At 41.0% G+C, this 19567-nt stretch overlaps 1 protein-coding gene and 1 long non-coding RNA gene across 5 annotated transcripts in view; one reads left to right on the top strand and one right to left on the bottom strand.

Moving 5' to 3' along the window:
• SLC25A21 (solute carrier family 25 member 21) overlaps nucleotides 1-19567 on the top strand; it is a 564588-nt gene that overhangs the window by 486349 nt on the left and 58672 nt on the right. For all 4 annotated transcript variants that reach the window (XM_060175444.1, XM_060175446.1, XM_060175443.1 and 1 more), the window contains one exon: nucleotides 12716-12782. In XM_060175444.1, coding sequence (XP_060031427.1) covers nucleotides 12716-12782 — 67 coding nt within the window. The remainder of the gene's footprint in view (nucleotides 1-12715; nucleotides 12783-19567) is intronic.
• LOC132533492 (uncharacterized) lies at nucleotides 356-16432 on the bottom strand. The gene is made up of 3 exons (XR_009545385.1): nucleotides 16216-16432; nucleotides 4343-4437; nucleotides 356-1188 (listed from the first exon to the last, which is right to left on the bottom strand). It is a non-coding gene; the product is annotated as an uncharacterized LOC132533492 (long non-coding RNA).

Genomic DNA, 19567 nt, shown 5'->3' with positions numbered 1-19567 from the left:
CCTGGGATCCCCAACCCATGGAGCTTGTGCAATGGAAATCATGCACTCCTAACCCAGAATCCTGCCCTGGGATCCCCAACCCATGGAGCTTGTGCAATGGAAATCATGCACTCCTAACCCAGAATCCTGCCCTGGGATCCCCGACCCATGGAGCTTGTGCAGTGGAATCATGCACTCCCCTAACCCAGGACTGTTGCAGCCCTCGTTGTTTTAATTACAGAGCTTCAGCATGTGGGTAAGAAACTTGGATTTGACAACAGCAGAAGAAAGAGGATATTGTATGCCTTCAATCAGCTTTGTATTAGGAGATCCTTAAAGGGAAAATTATGTGAAAGAAAGGATGCAAACAACAAACTAGCAAGATCCCGATTTCAATATAATTTAGAGAAAATGACTGATTTGGGTTGGTAAGGCTGCCAGAACAGATGACTCAAGGCTTCCAGACAAGAAGTGGAAATCAGGAGGATGCTGAAAATCTTAAGCAAAGAAGAAAAAAAAAAAAAAAGAAGAGCAAATTGTGAAGACATGATTGACTGCAAGGCTTCAAAATCAACTGTACCAAAGATGAGCTTGGATCTTTGCCCAGAACAGAACTGAATGGTGATGTTCATGTAGGTTTTGACTGTGGAAACAAAATAAAATGTAGTAATTGTGCTCTGTTAGGTACACAGACGTGTGTTGATGCTTTCCAATTTCCCCCACATGGGGATCTGCTGTCACTTTCCCTGTTACTCCTATTTCATGCATCATCGGTGAGTATTATTGCTGCTTGCTGAATGCCAGGTTCTTGGCAAGGAAGTGGGATCCAGGTGAGAGCATCCTTCTCATGCAGTGTGTAAGCCTGTTGCAAGTGGCTTTGAAAATGGCTCCTCGACTTGGCAATTGTTTCTATAATCGACCTCATTAGGCTCAAGGTGCTTCTCATCCTGGTGCTCAGAGGCGTAGTTGTTAAACCACATTTGTGGATCTCAACACTTTGGATCTCTAAGCACTTCATCTTTCTCTTTGCTATCCAAAGAAAGCCTGCGTTTCCATAGCAGTTGACTTGCGCATTGATTTCTCCCCAGGTTGATGGTGGTTTCCTTGTCTCCATCTTTTTCAGTCCTCTGCTGAGTTTTATGGCAACCTCTCCTATAGACGACAGGGTTGGACTCCCCTTCACAGAGGTTTCCCTTTCTCCTTGGGGGACTGCAAAGAAGAAAAGATTGCACGTTGTTGCTGTGGACATCAAAGGCCAGTGTGCCATCCTAGCAACTTGGGAAGTTTCCCAGCCTGCCAGTAGGAGTAGTCCAACTCCGTGGTACAAATAATTTCCAAACAAACATTATTGTCTACATGCTAAATTAGAAAAAGAACAGCAAAACCCACAAGGAGGTGACTCAGAGGGGAAAGGATGTAACTGTGCCACTCTTTCTTTTTAAATATTTATTTATTCCCTTCTGTTGCCCTTGTTGTTTTATTGTTGTAGTTATCATTGTTACTGATGTTGTCGTTGTTGGATAGGACAGAGAGAAATGGAGAGAGGAGGAGAAGACAGAGAGAGCGAGAGAAAGACACCTACAGACCTGCTTCACCGCTTGTAAAGTGACCTGCCTGCAGGTGGGGAGCCAGGGGCTCGAACCAGGATCCTTACGCCGGTCCTTGCACTTTGCACCACCTTTGCTTAACCCGCTGCACTAACTCCCCACTAACTCACTCTTGTTTTTTGTTTTTACCTGAGTAAAATTTGAGACTGTTCATGTTACGCCTCACTGTTACCCACTATTTATTTACCAATATTCAGTAGTTGACAGAAAGCAAATGACTTTTCTTTCTTTTTTTTTTTTTTTTTTTTTCCACCTTTCCAAGTGCGCTAAAGATGATGCCATGTACAAACTATTGAGCTAAGGAACTGTCTGTTCAGCTTAGGCATCTCAAGTTTGGGCCTGCAACAGGGTCACCTGAAATGGAGTTTTACGAGTGAGAGACAGCAAGAAGGCTTCCTCGAGGGTTGGGCTTGTGGTAACCAAAATCACTAAGACAGAACAAAAGCTAAAACTCACAGAAAATTCCATGTTCCTTTGCTGCATTCAGTCAGCATCTTTTTCATTGGTTGGTCTATGACCTTGGAGCCAACCAATAGGTTAAGTAACTTCACACTTAAAAAAAAAATGAGGGTGGGGGAAATGAGGGGTAAAATTATTTGTGGGGTTTGGCACACAGCTGTATTTCAAATAAGCTATTGTGTGAGCTGTGTTTTCAAGAAGAACACATGCAGTGTAGTTTTGATCTTCACTCTATAGATGTACATTAGTAATACAAAGCCTGTTTTGATTATACAATCAAAAACAAATGTGACCCAATATTGTAGCGCTCCGTGTCTGCTTATATTTGTGAATAATAACTCTCATTAGTATGAGAGCCACTGTGATCCAGTGGCTTTGGAGACCTGGCCCCTCTTTCTCGTGTTTGCTGATGGGTCCGTACACACTCCATCTGTAGGGTAGGTCCTCTCACAGTTAGTCATTGCAAGGAGGTAGGGTTCTAATCTGGGACAGGATCTTGAAAGAGGTAACTTAAATTATTTTTAAATGGTTCTGACAGTTTATTTCTAGATGATTTACAATTAATGACTATCTTCAATATTTTTTTTCTTTGACCTGAAAAACAGCCAAAATTAGTTGTGGTCAGTAACTAAATTCTATTTTAAAAAATTCAGAATTCAAAAGTCATATATGACTTACAAGGTCTTTTTAAAATCATTTTAATCAGATTTTATTGATTTAAAAACTAAAATTTGAAGAGTATGGCCTCACTTATTATTATTATCATCATTTTTGTTATTGTTTGTTTTCTCATGAGGCAGGGGATTGAACCTGGGACTTGGAAGCCTCAGGCATGAAGGTCCTTTTGTATAACTTACGTTGACTCCCATACCCCATCAATATCATTTTCACTTAAGATTTATAGATACAACTATAATTTTGGGCTTTCTCAGAAATGGGAGTGCCAAAAACCATTTGTATTACAATGCATTTAGTTGTAGGTTAACAGAAGACACAATTGAAAATATCTCATGTAGCACTGATTTATTTTTAACTCCAAATGACCATAAATCTGGGGCTAAAATGCCAAGTTTCTGTAATTACTCAGTAGCCCAACAATGTCATTGAGGTCCTTCCTGTCCATTCTTCTGTCCTCAGTGTATGGGCAATGATGTCTCTCTTGTCTGGAGTCCACAGATATTTCATGTAGCTGGGACACACTTTGCAAACAAGAACAATTTTCTTCCCATATGTCTCCTTTCCTTAGTTTAGAAACCCAAGATTTTCAACATATATTCATCCTGGCTGTGCATGAATGAAGTCATAAATGACCACATATCCTAATCCTCTTGTTGACAAGGGAATGCAACCGTTGTGGTTGAGTTGAATACTTCTGCTTCACTTCCTGGCCTAAAGCCTCTGTCTTCCCTGAGTACAGAGTACAGTGAACACCTTCACCCAAGGAACAAGGAGTGATGGGGGTGGGAGGCCCTGCTGGATCAGCAGCCAATTTTATTGCTCCCCACTAACTTTGCATGAGTACAGTTTGAATTGTAATAGCTAAGTCTACTATCTCAGCCTTGTCTTATATTAGTGAAGTTATCATTGACTTTTGTCCACACCGACAAATGAATCTGGTGTCATTTGTAAGAACAGAAGTTAATCCCAGGAGCAAAAAAAGAGTTTACCCCAGGATCTACTCTCTTCCTCATTCTATTTTAGTTTAGAAAAAAACACTTTATATCTCTAAGTATTCATTTATTTACTTATTTTGGATAGAGACAGAGAGAAATTTATAAAGAAGGGGTAGATAGAGAGGAAAACAGACAGAGAGACTCCTGCAGCACTGCTTCTCCACTCACATAGCCTCCCCCCTGGGGGCTTGAACTGGGGGATCCTTGTGCACTGTAGTAAGATGAATATGATTAACTATGTAACGATGCTCAGTCTGCATCCAGGCATTTTCAAAGGCCTGGTCTTTTCCATTTTAACCAAGATTGACCCATAGTGCAGGCTGCATGTGCCCGACTCTAAAACACGACTAAGTGAAAACGAGTGGGGCTGGGAACCTGAGTTTTGATGGCGTCTTCTCCAGCTTCCTCCTAAAGTTCAAAAGATGCTTTTGCAGCAGTGATAGCTTCACTCTGCAATGTGGTTCTTAAAACAGTTTAGTTTAAAGTGAAATAGCATAATGGTGCTGTAAAGAGACTCTCATGACTGAGGTTCCAAAGCCCCAGGTTCAATCCCCTACATGCCATAAGTTAAAGCTGAGCAGTGCTCTGGTAAAAACCAATAAAAATAAAATAAAAGGAAATTACAGTGCAATATAATCCAGTGTCCAAGCACATAAACTGTGACAAGTTGACTTGACTTGCTGTGTCCCCACACGGTCCTGATTGAGAGTAGATCTCACCTGCAAAGTAAAGGAAATATTCATAACTACTTCAGATATGGCTGTGATAGTTGAACAAAGTTAAAATATGTGCATACACCTACATATTTTTTCCCCTTAACAGAATGGCTCATGCACAGGCACCATTCAACATGTCTAACTCACTGCTTTTGGAAGTAGTAACTTTGAGGGCGAAATACAAGGGCTGCCATGCAATTCTTTATGGGAGGTCTGGCATTGACTCTTGTACCTCTTCCAAGGAGTTCTCCAACTGACCTAAGGTGGGTCAAAACTTAAAACCAGTGTGATGGTGTTACTGTCTTTTCCGGGGAAATTGTTACTAGTGCTGTACCGACATTAGAATCTCTTTTCTGCTCATGGGAGGGGGACCGGTAGGGGGACTAAATGTGTCAGTCTGCTTCTTGAGAAGCAGGGTGAGGCATGTTGATACTAGTGACATAAAACTCTTAGCTTTCCTGGTTCTTGTCCTGGTAAGCAACATGCTTTGTGATGCAAGCCAAAACCGCATGACGGCAGTAAAAAGAAATTGGCTAAATGAGTAATGCATTATATGTATATATATTTATTATTATTATTATTATTATTATTACCACCAAGGTTGTTGGGGCTCAATGCACCAATCCTGGAAGCCTTTTTTTTTTCTTTTCTTTCTCATATTTTATAAGAAAGAGAACATTTGAGGTGTGTAGGGGAAACAGAGAGAAAAGAGAGAGAGACACCTGCAGCACTGCTTCACCACCCCTGAAGTTTCCCCCTGCAGATAGGGACCCAGGTCTTTGTGCATTCCCAACTCAACCAGGTGCATCACCACCTGGACACTTGCATTTGAGTGTAAATATCGATTCTGTAGAAGAAAAAGAATAGCACCTTCTTCCTAAGACTTAACAATTCTTTTTTTATTTTTTCAAGTCCATTTATTTAACTTTAGTGGAGCTCTTAGTCATTAGTCAAGTCAGAGAAGTCGCCCTTCAGCTTGAGTTCCTGCCCACATTCTCTTTGCCCAAGTTTGGACGTGACTGTTCGGTTGGCCCGAGGCCCGGCCCATCTTAGCTGACAGAATGTGACAGGGAGGCCTCACAACAGCACCTTTGACTGCAGGGGTCAAGGGGCTTGTCTTCTGGATCCAGGATTCTGGGTTATAGGCAATACATTTAGAAATATGTAAGTAATAAAAAAGCAAACCTGATTGACTTTTTTTTTCATTTTAAAGGCATGTTTTCTTGCTTTTAATATTCATTTATTTGATAGGACAGGGATAAATTGAGAGGGGGAAGAAGAGAAAGAGAACAAGAGATACCCAGAACACTGCTTCAGAACTCATGAGGCTCCGTCACACCTGGAAGTGTGAACTAGGGCTTGAACCTTGATCCTTACATATGACAACATGTGCACTCAATCAGCTACAGCAGTGCTTCGCCCTGGTTAATTTTTTTAAAAGAAATTTATTCTGAATGTTACAGAATGTTCAAAGAATCAAAAGTAAAGGAAAACTCTGCTATACAAGAAAGGTCTAAATGTGACTGAGCTTACAGAAATGCTGCCAGCAGCGCCAGATGGTGGCGCACCTGGTTGAGCGCACATGTTACAATGTGCAAGGACCCAGGTTCGAGCCCCCAGTCCCCACCTGCAGGGGGAAAGCTTCACAAGTGGTGAAGCAGGGCTGCAGGTATCTCTCTCTCTCTCTCTCTCTCTCTCTCTCTCTCTTTCTTCCTCTCTATCTCCTCCTTCCCTCTCGATTTCTGTCTCTATCCAAAAAATAAATAAAGATAATGAAAAAAAACTTTAAAGAAAAGAATGCTGCTGACCAGACCACAGTCAAAAAGCCAGGCCCTCTCTTCTCCACCTTCCTCCTATGTGCCTCTGGATGGTGGCGTTCTTCCTTGGTGGCGCTGAAGGTCGACTTTTTCCAAATGACGGGAAATATGACTGCTGTTGATCTCCTAGCTCTTTATCATGGAGCTTCAACCACTAAGAGCGATCTTAACCTTCTTTCCAATATCAAAATGCTGACGAAAATCTCTGCTGTGTGGAACTTGAATCAGATTAACTGGGGCAAAAAGGGACTGGATTCCATTCGGATGCATTTGGCGAGGTACCCAGTTCACATCTGCAACATTCAGGCTATTGTATAGTGTACGAATATATTGGTTCCAGTGGCTTTAAAAAAAAAACTGGGTGGGGGCAGGAGGGGTAGCTCACCAGGTAGGTTACATGCCTTGCCATGTGTTTGGCCCAGGTCTGAGCCCCAGCACCGCTTAGGAGCTGCTGTGATACTTCAAGAACCCGTAATGCTATTTCTCTCTCCCCCCCCCCCTTTTCTTTTTTTTTCCTTTTTAAAATTATTTATTTATTATTATCTTTATTTATTGGCTAGAGACAGCCAGAAATCAAGAGGGAGGTGGGTGATAAAGAGGGAGAGAGACAGAGAGACACCTGCGGCCCTGTTTCACCACTCGTAAAGCTTTCCCCCTGCAGGTGGGGACCAGGGACTCGAACCTAGATCCTTGTGCATTGTAATAAACGTGCTCAATCAGGTGTGCCACCACCCAGCCCCCTCTGTCTCTCTCTCTTTTTTTTAAATTTATTTCTTTATTTTAATGTTTTACATTCAGCTGTAAATACAATAGTTTGTACATGCATAAAATTCCCCAGTTTCCCATTTAACAATACAACCCCCACTATGTCATTTATCATCCTTCATGGACCTGTATTCTCCCCACCCACCCACCCCAGAGTCTTTTATTTTGGTGCAATACGCCAGCTTCTATGAAGCCAACATCACTCTGATACCACAAGCAGACAGGGACACAACCAAAAAAGAAAACTACAGACCAATATCTCTGATGAACATAGATGTGAAAATATTGAACAAAATTCTAGCCAACCGGATACAGCAGTATATCAAAAAGATTGTTCATCATGACCAAGTGGGGTTTATCCCAGGCATGCAAGGTTGGTTTAATATACGTAAATCAATCAATGTGATCCACCACATCAACAAAAGCAAGACCAAAAACCACATGGTCATATCAATAGATGCAGAGAAAGCCTTTGACAAAATACAACATCCCTTTATGATCAAAACACTACAAAAAATGGGAATAGATGGAAAATTCCTGAAGATAGTGGAGTCTATATATAGCAAACCTACAGCCAACATATACTCAATGGTGAAAAACTGGAAGCATTTCCACTCAGATCAGGTACTAGACAGGGCTGCCCACTATCACCATTACTATTCAACATAGTGTTGGAAGCTCTTGCCATAGCAACCAGGCAGGAGCAAGGAATTCAAGGGATACAGATTGGAAGAGAAGAAGTCAAACTCTGTCTCTCTTTTACTGTCATCACTGTAGCTTCGGTGCTCTAGATTGATTTTTTTTCATATAGAGACAGACAGACAGACAGGCAAAGGGAGAGGGACCAAAGACACTACATCAATGAAGCTCCCTCCAGTGTGTGGGGAGGGGCTGGTCTTGAACCTGGGTCATGTACATGGCAAAGCAGGTCAGTAGGTAATCAGGTACACTATCCAGGTGAACTATTTTGAACTATTTTGCCAGTGTGTGTGTGTGTGTGTGTTAGCTTTTATTTCTTCTTATTTTATAGACAGAGATAAATTGAGAGTGAGAGGAGGAAAGAAAGACAACTACAGCCCTGTTTCACCACTTGTGAACTTTCCCCCTGCAGGTGGGGACCAGGGGTTTGAACCCAGTTCCTTGTGAATTGTTAAGCATGCACTTTATTGGGTGCAGTAATATCCAGCCCTGATGTGTGTATTTCTGTCTGAGTGAAAAATATGGCTTGGAACTGTGCAATCATGCATATGCAAGAACCTGATAGAGGAAGGAAGGAAGGAAGGAAGGAAGGAAGGAAGGAAGGAAGGAAGGAAGGAAGGAAGGAAGGAAGGAAGGAAAATAAAGAAAGGAAGGAGAGAGGGAGGAGGTGGCAACCTGGTCCATAGATGCTCATTAGTGCACTGACATACTGTGATTATTCAAGTGCATAATCTTAACTTCCCACTTGCCAGCAAATGTTGTCTGTGTCCTTATTAAAAATGTCCATCCACTGTTAGAAAATGCTGGATGGTGAGATGGCTGGAGCCAGTGGAGGGGTAGGGAGTCCATTACACACAAAAGGAACTAAGTAGAGGGCAGAGGAGGAGAGCACGTCAAGAAAGCATCACCAACACGAAGCAGAAGGTTCTGGACCTCCCAGCTCTTTCAAGATTAAATCCTTATGGTTCTCCCAGCTGCCTCTCTCCTGCAAGCCTTACACCTCTTTGTGTGTGTATTTTCTTCCATCATTTAAAAAAAAAAAAAAGGCCTTCTGTGTTGTTGATAAGTTTGCTGCCTTCCTCTGGAGAAGCAGTGCTGTTTTTTAGTCGAAAACCAAAAATAAGACACTTCAGAATGACACTTTTCTGTGCCCTCTGTCCTTCTTAGGGCTTGGGAACCAAGTTTGGGGGCCACTTGACTCCATCACTAAATATACTCCATCTCTGGCATCTGGAACAAGTGACCGTCCAGGCTTCTTGATCACATACCACAAAGGAGAACTTGTGGGAGGTCTATCATGGAAAGAACAGAGCGAATCCTCTCACTCATTATTAATACAGAACTTCAATGTGGGGAAATCACATTTATCCTTCAGGAAGACCGAGCAAGCCTATACTTAATTACTCTCAAGATGGAAAGTACGTAACAGTCAACGTACAATGAAACTCAAAGATATGTTTAAGTACAAAACTGTACTACTAAAATCCTTTAATATTGGAAACAATGGTGAATCAATAAAAAGTGTGGAAATACACACTTATAATTTCTTTTTTGCTGCGACTTGATCCCTGCATGACTACTCCACCACTCCCAGTCACCATTTTTTTCTTTTTCTTTTTCTTGGTTTTTTTCTGACAGAAACATAGAAAAACAGAGAGAGAGAGAGATGTTGCACTTTTCTACCACTCATGAAGTTAACCCCCTGCAGGTGGGGGTCAAAGGCTTTCCAGGAGCATCTGTTCTATCTCTAGACAGTTCTCTTAGAAGTGTTTCCTTGGATTAAACTCCTGCTGGGCCAAAAATGTGTCTTTCCTTATTGCATGCACCTGTTGTTCCTCATCCACCCCTGGGGAAACACACAGGAAAGGCTGTCCTCTTCCCCAGGACCTTGAGTTTCAAGAGCCCCGTCATGTCCATCATTGCCTCTCCCTGCGATCTTTCTTCTCCGAGCCATTCTTCCTTTTACTGCTCTCTGTAGTATGAGGAACTCAGAAACCTCTGTTAAGTCCTGTCCTAAAAGCTTTACTTTCACAAATATTCATCATGCAATTAACTTGACTTAATCTTCCACCTGTGGAAGGTCTATCATGGAAAGAACAGAGCGAATCCTCTCACTCATTATTAATACAGAACTTCAATGTGGAAAAAAATCACATTTATCCTTCAGGAAGACCGAGCAAGCCTATACTTAATTACTCTCAAGATGGAAAGTACGTAACAGTCAACGTACAATGAAGCTCTAAGATAAAGAGTGGTGGTCTTTAAGACATACATGTGTCTAGAGGAAATTACTGTCAATGGGAAAATTTCAGGCATTGCTAGTTAAACTTGGAGTGGAAAAGAGGTGAGAGGTACTCACAGATTTCTGTGGCTCTGCAAGTCACAGGTGTGCTTTTTCTTTCTAGTCAAATGCTAACACTGTCCATTCATCAAGCACAGTGGACAGGCCTGGCAAGACAGCTAACCCAGGGAAAAGCTTTGCAAGTGGTGAAGCAGTGTTGCAGAGGTCTCTCTGTCTCTCTCCCTCTCTATCACCCCCTTCCCTCTCAATTTCTGGCTATCTCTATACAATAAATAAATAAAGGTAATTTTTTTTTTTAAAAAAAAAACTTACTTGGACATTAAAAAGACAGCATTCTATTGCTTAGGGCAAAATAGATGAAACTGGAGATGATTATGTTAAATGAAGTAAAGAAATACAGGTACCAGATGATTTTACTTACATGTGGGTATAGAAAACAAACACAGATGAACCTGAAAAACATAATAATAATAATCAAAATGACCCAGACACTAAAGGGGAAGAATGGCAGGGCAAAGTGAGGGGGATTCCATGCGGTGTGATGGCACAGGAATTCTGCCAATGGGCTCAGTGAGTTGTATATACATATATGTTTAAGTATACAACTATATTACTAAAATCCTTTAATATTGAAAACCAATTATAAATCAATAAAAAGTGTGGAAGTAGACACGTATGTTTTCTTTTTTGCTGAGACTTGATCCCTGCATGACTACTCCACCACTCCCAGTGGCTTTTTTTTTTTCTTTTTTCTGACAGAAACCTAGAAACACACACACACACACACACAGAGAGAGAGAGAGAGAGAGGGAGAGGGAGAGGGAGAGGGAGAGAGAGAGACCTGTTGCACTTTTCTACCATTCAGGAAGTTAACCCCCTACAGGTGGGGGTCCAAGGCTTAAACCTAGGCCTTTGCAATGTAGTAATGTGTGTGCTTTGCATTGGGCACTGCAGCTCAGCCCCCAAAAGGGCAAAGTTCTAAAAGCTAAAGGTATGCCGGGTTCAAGCCCCAGGTCCCTGCCTATGGGAGCAGGTTGGGTGGGGGAGTGGGAGGGAGCTTTCTGAGCAGTAGAGATGCAGGTGTCACACTTTATCTCTTCCTCTCTGTCTCCCTCTCCCTATTTCTCTCATCTATAAAAATAAAAGAAGGAAAGCAAGGAAGAAAGAAAGAGAGAGAGAAAAAAAAGAAAGAAATGAAGGGTGGCTGGGTGGTGGCGCATCTGGTTGAGAGCACATGTTACAGTGCTCAAGGACCCAAGTTTGAGCCCCTGATCCCCAACTGCAGGGGGAAAGCTTCACAAGTGGTGAAGCAGTGCTGTAGGTATCTCTCTCTCTGTCTTCACCTTCCCTCTCCATTTCTGGCTGTCTCTATCCAATAAATAAAGATAATAAAGAAAAAATATGAAATAAAAAGAAACTAAGGAAGGTTAAAGGGAAGAATGGTCATAGGAATGATTGGTTTATTGTGTATGCACTGAGTCCCAGCGTGGTGGCAAAAAAATATGTATGTGTATATGTATGTGTATATGTATGTGTGTATGTATGTGTATGTGTATATGTATGTGTGTATATGTATGTGTATGTGTGTATACGTATGTGTATATGTATGTGTATATGTATGTGTATGTGTATATGTGTGCATGTGTATATATGTATGTGCATGTGTGTATGTATGTGTATGTGTGTATATGTATGTGTGTATATGTGTGTATATGTGTGTATATGTATATGTATGTGTATGTGTATATGTATGTGTATGCGTGTATATGTATGTGTATGTGTATATGTATATGTATGTGTATGTGTGTATATGTATGTGCATGTGTATGTGTATATGTATGTGTATGAGTATATGTATGTGTATGTGTGTATATGTGTGTGTATGTGTATATGTATGTGTATGTGTATATGTATATTCCAAGGCACACCAAACTTCTGAATATAAAAATATGGCAAGAAATAAAGTGGTGATTATTATAAGTTTTAATATAAACATATGCTACTCATTGTTATTTGATTTTCTAGAACATCTGAATGTTAACATGAGTCTCTCAACATCAGCGACCGTAGTTGTCCCAGGCCCTGTGAGATTGCATATCATCAAGAGAGTTTGACATTTCATCTGTCAGCAACATATGTTCTAGTAATCAGTCCTCCCTGACCCTCCTACTTCTCCATCAAGGAAGTGAAAAAAAATCACGATGACTCAAGCAAGGGAGGGCTTGGAGACTAGTTCTGTGATCATAGAGTTTATTAGTTCCTTTCTGTACATACAGGGGGTTTTATCAGCCAACTAGCTGCAGAAATTTCCAGTCTACTGAGCTCACAAGTAACCCTCACTTCACTTGGCTAGAGGAAGTTTACGATTTTAGACAGATTAAACCTACATGCTATAGAACTGAGAACATAAATTCAGCATCCCTTAGTGCAAGGAGGAGGATTGATTTTGTCTTGAAAGAGCATCATCATGGCTGCTCAGCAGTTTACCTAACCAATCTGAGTAGCTTTCATTCTTCTTCTAAGTGTCATGGTACTGTTCATTACTCCTCAACTTTGGATTAAAACGAAGGAAGATTTCGTGACTGGTGTACTACAGTGAAATATTGGAGATGCGTTTAGGATTCGTTGCTCTATTTACAAAGACCGACTTACCTTTTTCTACTTCCCTTGCTTATGTGAAATCTTATTTCTCTGTTAGGTTGTTTGGTTTTTACAAGGGAATCCTACCTCCCATCTTGGCCGAAACACCAAAAAGAGCAGTGAAGGTAAGCATTTCCACCAAGTAAAAATGGACTGCTTTAACAACTTCAGCGTGAGAATGTCTGTCTCATTGGTTAAAATGTCTATCATCACTTGGTTAAGCGCACACATTACAGTGCACAAGGACCCAGGTTCAAGCCCCTAGTCCCCACCTGCAGGGGGGAAGCTTCACAAGTGGTGAAGCAGGGCTGCAGGTGTCTCTTGTTTCTGTAGCTCCCCTTCTCCCCTCTCAATTTCTCTCTTATCTATCCAATAATAAATAAATATTTTTAAAAATAAAATAAAATAAGAATGCCTATCAAATTACGGGACATTAAAGTGAATTAAACATAATCCACTAACAGTTTTAATATACAAACTACAGCATCAATTTTCTCATCACTCAACTTGGGCAATGCTCAGATATTAGTTTGTGGACCATTTTTTTTTTCTCCAGATAAAGTTATGCTCTTCTAATGGGGAAATTAAAAAAAAAAAATAAAAGCACAGTGGTGAATGAAATTCATGTAATCAAACCACAGTGGGCACTAAACTGTTTGGAGGATTTTTCCTTCAGGGCATTTTTTTTCTTTTCTTCTTTGGAGCAATATATTATAGAGAGCAAGAGAAGAGATGAGAAAACTTTCTCCCTGAATCATCCCCACTTTATGCACACAGTGAACTACTGCAACATGAGATGTTCTGTATGTGATTGATGCTCATGAAGCACTTATACTTGATGTAACAGCGTCACGCCTGCCCGTGTCCTCTTAAAATTCTGTTCAGAGGGGAGGGCAGGCAGTAGTCGACCAGGTTAAGGGCACATAGCATAAGGACTTGGCACACGGATCCTGGTTCAAGCCCAGGCTCCCAGCCTGCAGGGGAGTTGCTTTACAAGCAGTGAAGCAGGTCTGCAGGTGTCTGTCTTTCTCTCCCTCTGTCTTCCCCTCCTCTTTCGATTTCTCTCTGCCCTATCCAAGAACAACAACAGCAATAGCAACTACAATGGGAAAAATGTCTGCCAGGAGCAGTGGATTTGTAGTGCAGGCACCAAGCCCCAGTGATAACCCTGGAGGCAGAAAAAAATAATTCCTGGTTTCTACAGAATTGTTACTTCCATTACCCAGATTTCCACCTCTTTAACCACATAATTTTGGTGGTTTGCATACTACTTTCTGCCTCAACATCTGCACGGGAATATGGTAGGCCCTTCAGGAGAGAAAGAACTAAATAGAATCACTCTTTCAAACCTTCTCTTGGACAAATGTCCTAACAGAGTGACTCTGACTGGTACTACCCCCTCCCCCACACCACTGCCATTATCAAACCTAAGTTCATTTTTCTTGATAAGGAGAATATAAACTTAGGGCTAAATGACTTCCTTTTGAACTGATAGCATTTTTTTTCACATGCATTACTCTTTTTATACGCAATACCCATGGAAAAGTAAGAACCTTGTGTGTGTTCATTCAGTGGATTTAAAAAAAAGTGACTAGGTTAAAAGTTATGCTAAAATGACCAACATATATGCACAGACATCACAACTCTACATTATGTCAAAGCAGTAATTTAATAGAACTTAATTCAGGTCTCAAATTCAGAACACAGAACTTTAAGACATGCTTTATAAATGCATCCTCTTTGTTGTCATAGTCTTGTGATTTTTTTAAAAAATATTATTTCAATACACGTTTCATTATAGGGATCTGCATCTCAGTAGAGAATCTGGAAAAAGTTCACTAAAGTGCACAAGAGGCCTGAATTGAATTATGAAATGGCTTCACTTGATAAAAGATTGCCCAAGTAAACAAACAGAGCAGAGAGTTCTGTTCAAAAGGAAAGTCACTTCGTCTCCATGGAATAATGCATTCATTTGTTCAGTGTTCTCAATGTATCAATAAAGCAAATTGGGATTAAAGTTATGTTTTTTTTCTAGGCTATTTTTCCTTAATACTCTGTGTTGGAGACAATTTAAGCTTTAAAACGATTAAAGTCTATCAATGTAGAACAGCTTTCCACAACTGAGTTAGTCTCTACTTTAAAAAGCAGTGTTCTCTGCCTGAACAATGGTTAACAGATGAACTTTTGGGCAACTGGATATGGTATATGTGTCCCAGACATCTTGTTTCAAGTAGACTTTACCTTTAAATTATTGAGACATATGGTAAGTACATTGGCTTTTTAAGTATAACTTAGAGTTAAGTGGATGTTTGCCAGATGGATAACACTAGTTTTTTCAACACAATTTGTAAAAACATTCATTTTATAGCTATTTATCTTAGGATTTGTGAGGAAATCGATCATCTGATTCTAACGATTTCATACATCATAAACTACTTCATTGAATGTTAGCAAACTTTATTTTAGAATAAGAAATACTACACACATATATTTACACACGTGTATACATCTATCTGTTCTCAGTAATATATATACATGCATGTCTACATGGATAGATTTTCCTGGGTACTGATGCTCTAGTTACAGTTAGTACTATAATCAGAAGCAGAGAATGTTTTCTCTATACTTTGTTCTTTAGGATGATATCCATCATTAAAAAAACTAAGACTCCAGAGTCGGGCACTAGCACAGCAGGTTAAGCACAGGTGACGCAAAGCACAAGGACTGGCGGAAGGATCCCAGTTTGAGCCCCCGGTTCCCCACCTGCAGAGGAGTCGCTTCACAAGCAGTGAAGCAGGTCTGCAGGTGTCTGGCTTTCTCTCCTCCTCTCTGTCTTTCCCTCCTCTCTTCATTTCACTCTGTCCTATCCAACAACAACGACATCGATAACAACAATAATAACTATAACAATAAAACAACAAGGGCAACAAAAGGGAATAAATAAGTAAATGTTTAAAAAACTAAGACTCATTGATGCTAAATGAATGAAATGGTTCCTTTCAGAAAACAAGACAGAAGTAGTACAACAGCTATTAAACAGAGAGAAAGGAAGGCATCAGAAAGATAACATTTGGGCCCGCGGGAGATGGGAGGCTCCGTATCCTGGGTTTCAGGGTCTAGTGTCTCACACCACAGGTTCAGAAATATCATTTTTCCATGGCCAGATCCTCAAGGACTATCTAATGCTCCAAACTAACAAGACATTATAAACTTCATAAGCGATTGTTCACTACTGTAATTTCACACCCACCCTAGAGTCTACACATAGATGTTCAACTTTTAATGCCCAGACAAAGGAAGCATAGACAGAAACAGAACATTTACTAAATAGAAGGCATTTCTGTCCTACTCTCCTGAAATCACCCATCTATTATTCAGAGTTTCAGAAAGAGCAAAATATCCACTTCTGGCTAAGATGGAGTAACAGGGACCAGAGAGTCATTCTCTTGTCTGAAACATCAACAACAAAAACTGGAAGTATAATGATACTACTTTTCAAATTGTCAAAGTATCTGAAACTAGTTTTAAAAGCATTCGCCATCATCAGAAGAGAAATACCTGAGCGATGGAAAGCCAGTGAGACAGATCCTCTAGATTGCCCCCAGTTTGTTGTCTTGAGAAGGTTTTCAGGCCCACAGGCAGACTGGGGAGATCCTGGTAGAGTCCTGTGGGTTTTTCTAAGTTGAGAAGGAGCTAAGAGGCCAGGCCTGCTCTAGCAAAGCAGCTAGACTTTATAGAAAGAGGGTTAGAGAAGAGAGAGCTGCAAGAAAGAACTTCAAAGACCCACAGAGGGACAGCTCAGGAAGTGAGCTGAGCATTGACCAAGGCGCACATATGAAGAAAGAGCCTTCCAAAGGATTAGAACAGTGCTTGGCAGTCAGTCACATGGGGCTGGGAACAGTGCCTGTTCCCACCAACCAAATGGGAAGGTCTCACACTCACAGGACATCTAGAGGAAGATTTGGAAGGAGGTGGCCTCCACAGTGGGAAATAATTAGCCCCAGTTTGAACACTACTTGTCTTATTTGTTAAACAGACAGACAAATAAAACAAGACACAAATAGGTCCAACTGTTTGCATGGAATTAAATTGTATCCCCCCCCCAAAAAAAAAAAAGTAGCTGGGAGGCCGGGTTAGTCATCAAGTTGCTTAGTGAACAAGGATGAAAACAAAGGGAAACATGCCATCTGCAGGGTTTGATCTCATGGGCACACTGTACTGCTGTTTGGCCCAGTCACAACATGCCACTTTCATCAAACTGTTTGTCGTCCCCCCCCCCCCCCACTCCGCTGGAGCTCAGTGCCAGCACTATGAATCCACTGCTTCTGGTGGCCAATTTTCCTGTTTTATTGGATATAAGAGAGAAATTGAGGAAGGACAAGGAGAGAGGGAAAGAGAAAGACCTATTTCACACCAGCGTCCCCCCTTCAGGTGTGGAACTGGGAGCTCGAGCCCACATCCTTGCAAGGGTCCTTACGTTTTGTACTATGTTCACTTAACCGGTGTGCCATTGCCTGGCCCCTAATCTAATGTAAAGTCTTATTAGCTTTAGACATGGAAGCTATCAAATAAGTATTTGTTAAATGAATGGATATTTTCAGTAAACATGCATTTCATATCATAATGACATTTATATGATTCTGTTATTATTGAAAATCCATTTCAAGAGGTTTGCCTTTTCCTTTCTTGATATATCGCTTTGTTTTATAGTTAGTAAAATAACTTTTAGGTTAAAGTGTGAAAATTAAAATAAGATTTTTTTTTCAGTTTGAAGCACTATTTGCTTATTAAAAGTCTATGACAGGGAAGTCAAGCGGTAGTGCAGCGGGTTAAGTGCACATGGCGCAAAGCGCAAGGACCGGCTGAAGGATCCCGGTTCCAGCCCCCGGCTCCCCATCTGCAGGAGAGTCGCTTCACGGGAGGTGAAGCAGGTCTGCAGGTGTCTATCTTTCTCTCCCCCTCTCTGTCTTCCCCTCCTCTCTCCACTTCTCTCTGTCCTATCCAACAATAATAACATCAATAACAGTGATAATAATAACCACAACAATGGTAAAAAAAAAAACAGCCTCCAGGAGCAGTGGATTCATGGTGCAGGCACGGAGCCCCCGCAGTAACTCTGGAGGCAAAAATAAAATCTATGACAGTATGTTACCCATTCCTTTTGAATTTGGTACTTTAGCAGCTTATTGCTGTCACCTGCAGGGTTTCTTTATCCTGCCAGGAGCTTAAATCATTTCATCCTAGTCATTAAGAGTTTCCATCAAGACTGCTGGTGAGGGGCTGGGCAATGGCACACCGAGTTGAGTGCACACATTAGCATGTTCGAGGATCCAGGGTCAAGTCCCTAGTCTCCACCTGCAGGGAGGGAGCTTCAGGAGTGGTGAAACACAGTTACAGGTGTCTCTCTTTCTCTCCCTCTCTTATCTTTCCCCTCCTCTCTCAATTTCTCTCTCACCTGTCAAAATAACTTTAAAAAAAAAGAGAAAACAAAAAGGCCACCAAGAATGGCAGATTCATTGTGCAATCACCGAGCCCCAGTGATAGATAGCCCTAGTAGCAAATAAATAAATAACTGCTGATGAGTACCAAAGAGCAAGTGGTTATTTGAGTGTTTAAATATTTTTCCTTCCGTAGCTGATGGTTTCCAGTTTGTAGGCCATCAAAACAGTGGTGGGTTCCTGGAGCATTATTTGAATAGAGTATAGTCAGGCTTATCAGTGTCCATTAGAATGCTAGGCCACAAGAGCATGATTTTTCATTATTATTATTATTATTTTGCCTCCAGGGTTATTGCTGGGTTTCGGTGCCTGCAGTCTGAATCCACTGCTCCTGGAGGCCCTTTTTTTCCCCTTTTGTTGCCCTTAATGTTTATCATTGTTGTTGTTACTGTTTTTATTGCTGTTATTGTTGTTGGATAGACCAGAGAGAAATGAAGAGAGGAAGGGAAGACAGAGAGGAGAGAAAGACACCTGCAGGCCTGCTTCATGGCTTGTGAAGCAACTCCCCTGCAGCTGGAGAGCCAGGGGCTCGAACCAGGATACTTATACTGGTCTTTGTGCTTGGTGCCATGTGCGCTTAACCCGCTGCGCTACCACCTGGCCCCTATGAGTTTCCTTTTTTTATTTCTTTACTGCTATATCCCCAGTCCTTAGAACATAGGGGTTGCTTAGTAAGTAAATACTTGAAGGAGTTTTAGAAAAGTCTTCAGGTCACTCACACTTGGTCTAAAGAACCATGGTACAAAAACAGTTTCTGTATCTTTAAAGGAATCAAAAACTATCCTCTTCAGGTCACTCACACTTGGTCTAAAGAACCATGGTACAAAAACAGTTTCTGTATTTTTAAAGGAATCAAAAACTATCCAATGATGTAATATTTCTTGAATTGTCTACTGACTCATTAGAACCATATTCACACAAAACTACCTCTTTCTAACAACAGACTGTTATTAGGCCTGCAAATCTACATTTTTGCCCCAATTTACTGGGTTATAAAGTCATAGAGTAAAGTCTATGTGGAACTGTAAAAACACCCCATGTCTTTTCTGGAGTTTGGAGATTAGGACCTTAGCAAAACAGAGTGTGTCCCATCAGTGATGTTGGCAGTTACTAAACAGAACACTTAGATGTCCTGTTCAAGCAGAGTTGGTCCCCAAAATGTGAGCCATAGAAAGAGAAAAGGGGGGTAGTGCATTTGGGGGGCATATTACACAAAGTGGTTGATTAGATTTACCTTCATAGGAATTCGATTTCAGAGAAAATTATCTTAAACATCATCCACTGAAGCAACAAACAAGCAAACAAAAAATCTTCAAAGGAAGAGTAAACAGCCCTGTTTCTTCATTGAAGAGGAGAGTCAGATCACAAGATAGAGAATAGACTAGATGACCTCTTTGGGTCTTTCCCTAGTT

Source organism: Erinaceus europaeus, chromosome 16 (genome assembly GCF_950295315.1).
Source record: "Erinaceus europaeus chromosome 16, mEriEur2.1, whole genome shotgun sequence".
NCBI lineage: Eukaryota > Metazoa > Chordata > Mammalia > Eulipotyphla > Erinaceidae > Erinaceus > Erinaceus europaeus.
The sequence above is the reverse complement of the archived record's forward strand: the minus strand, read 5'-3'. Positions and strand labels throughout refer to the sequence as shown.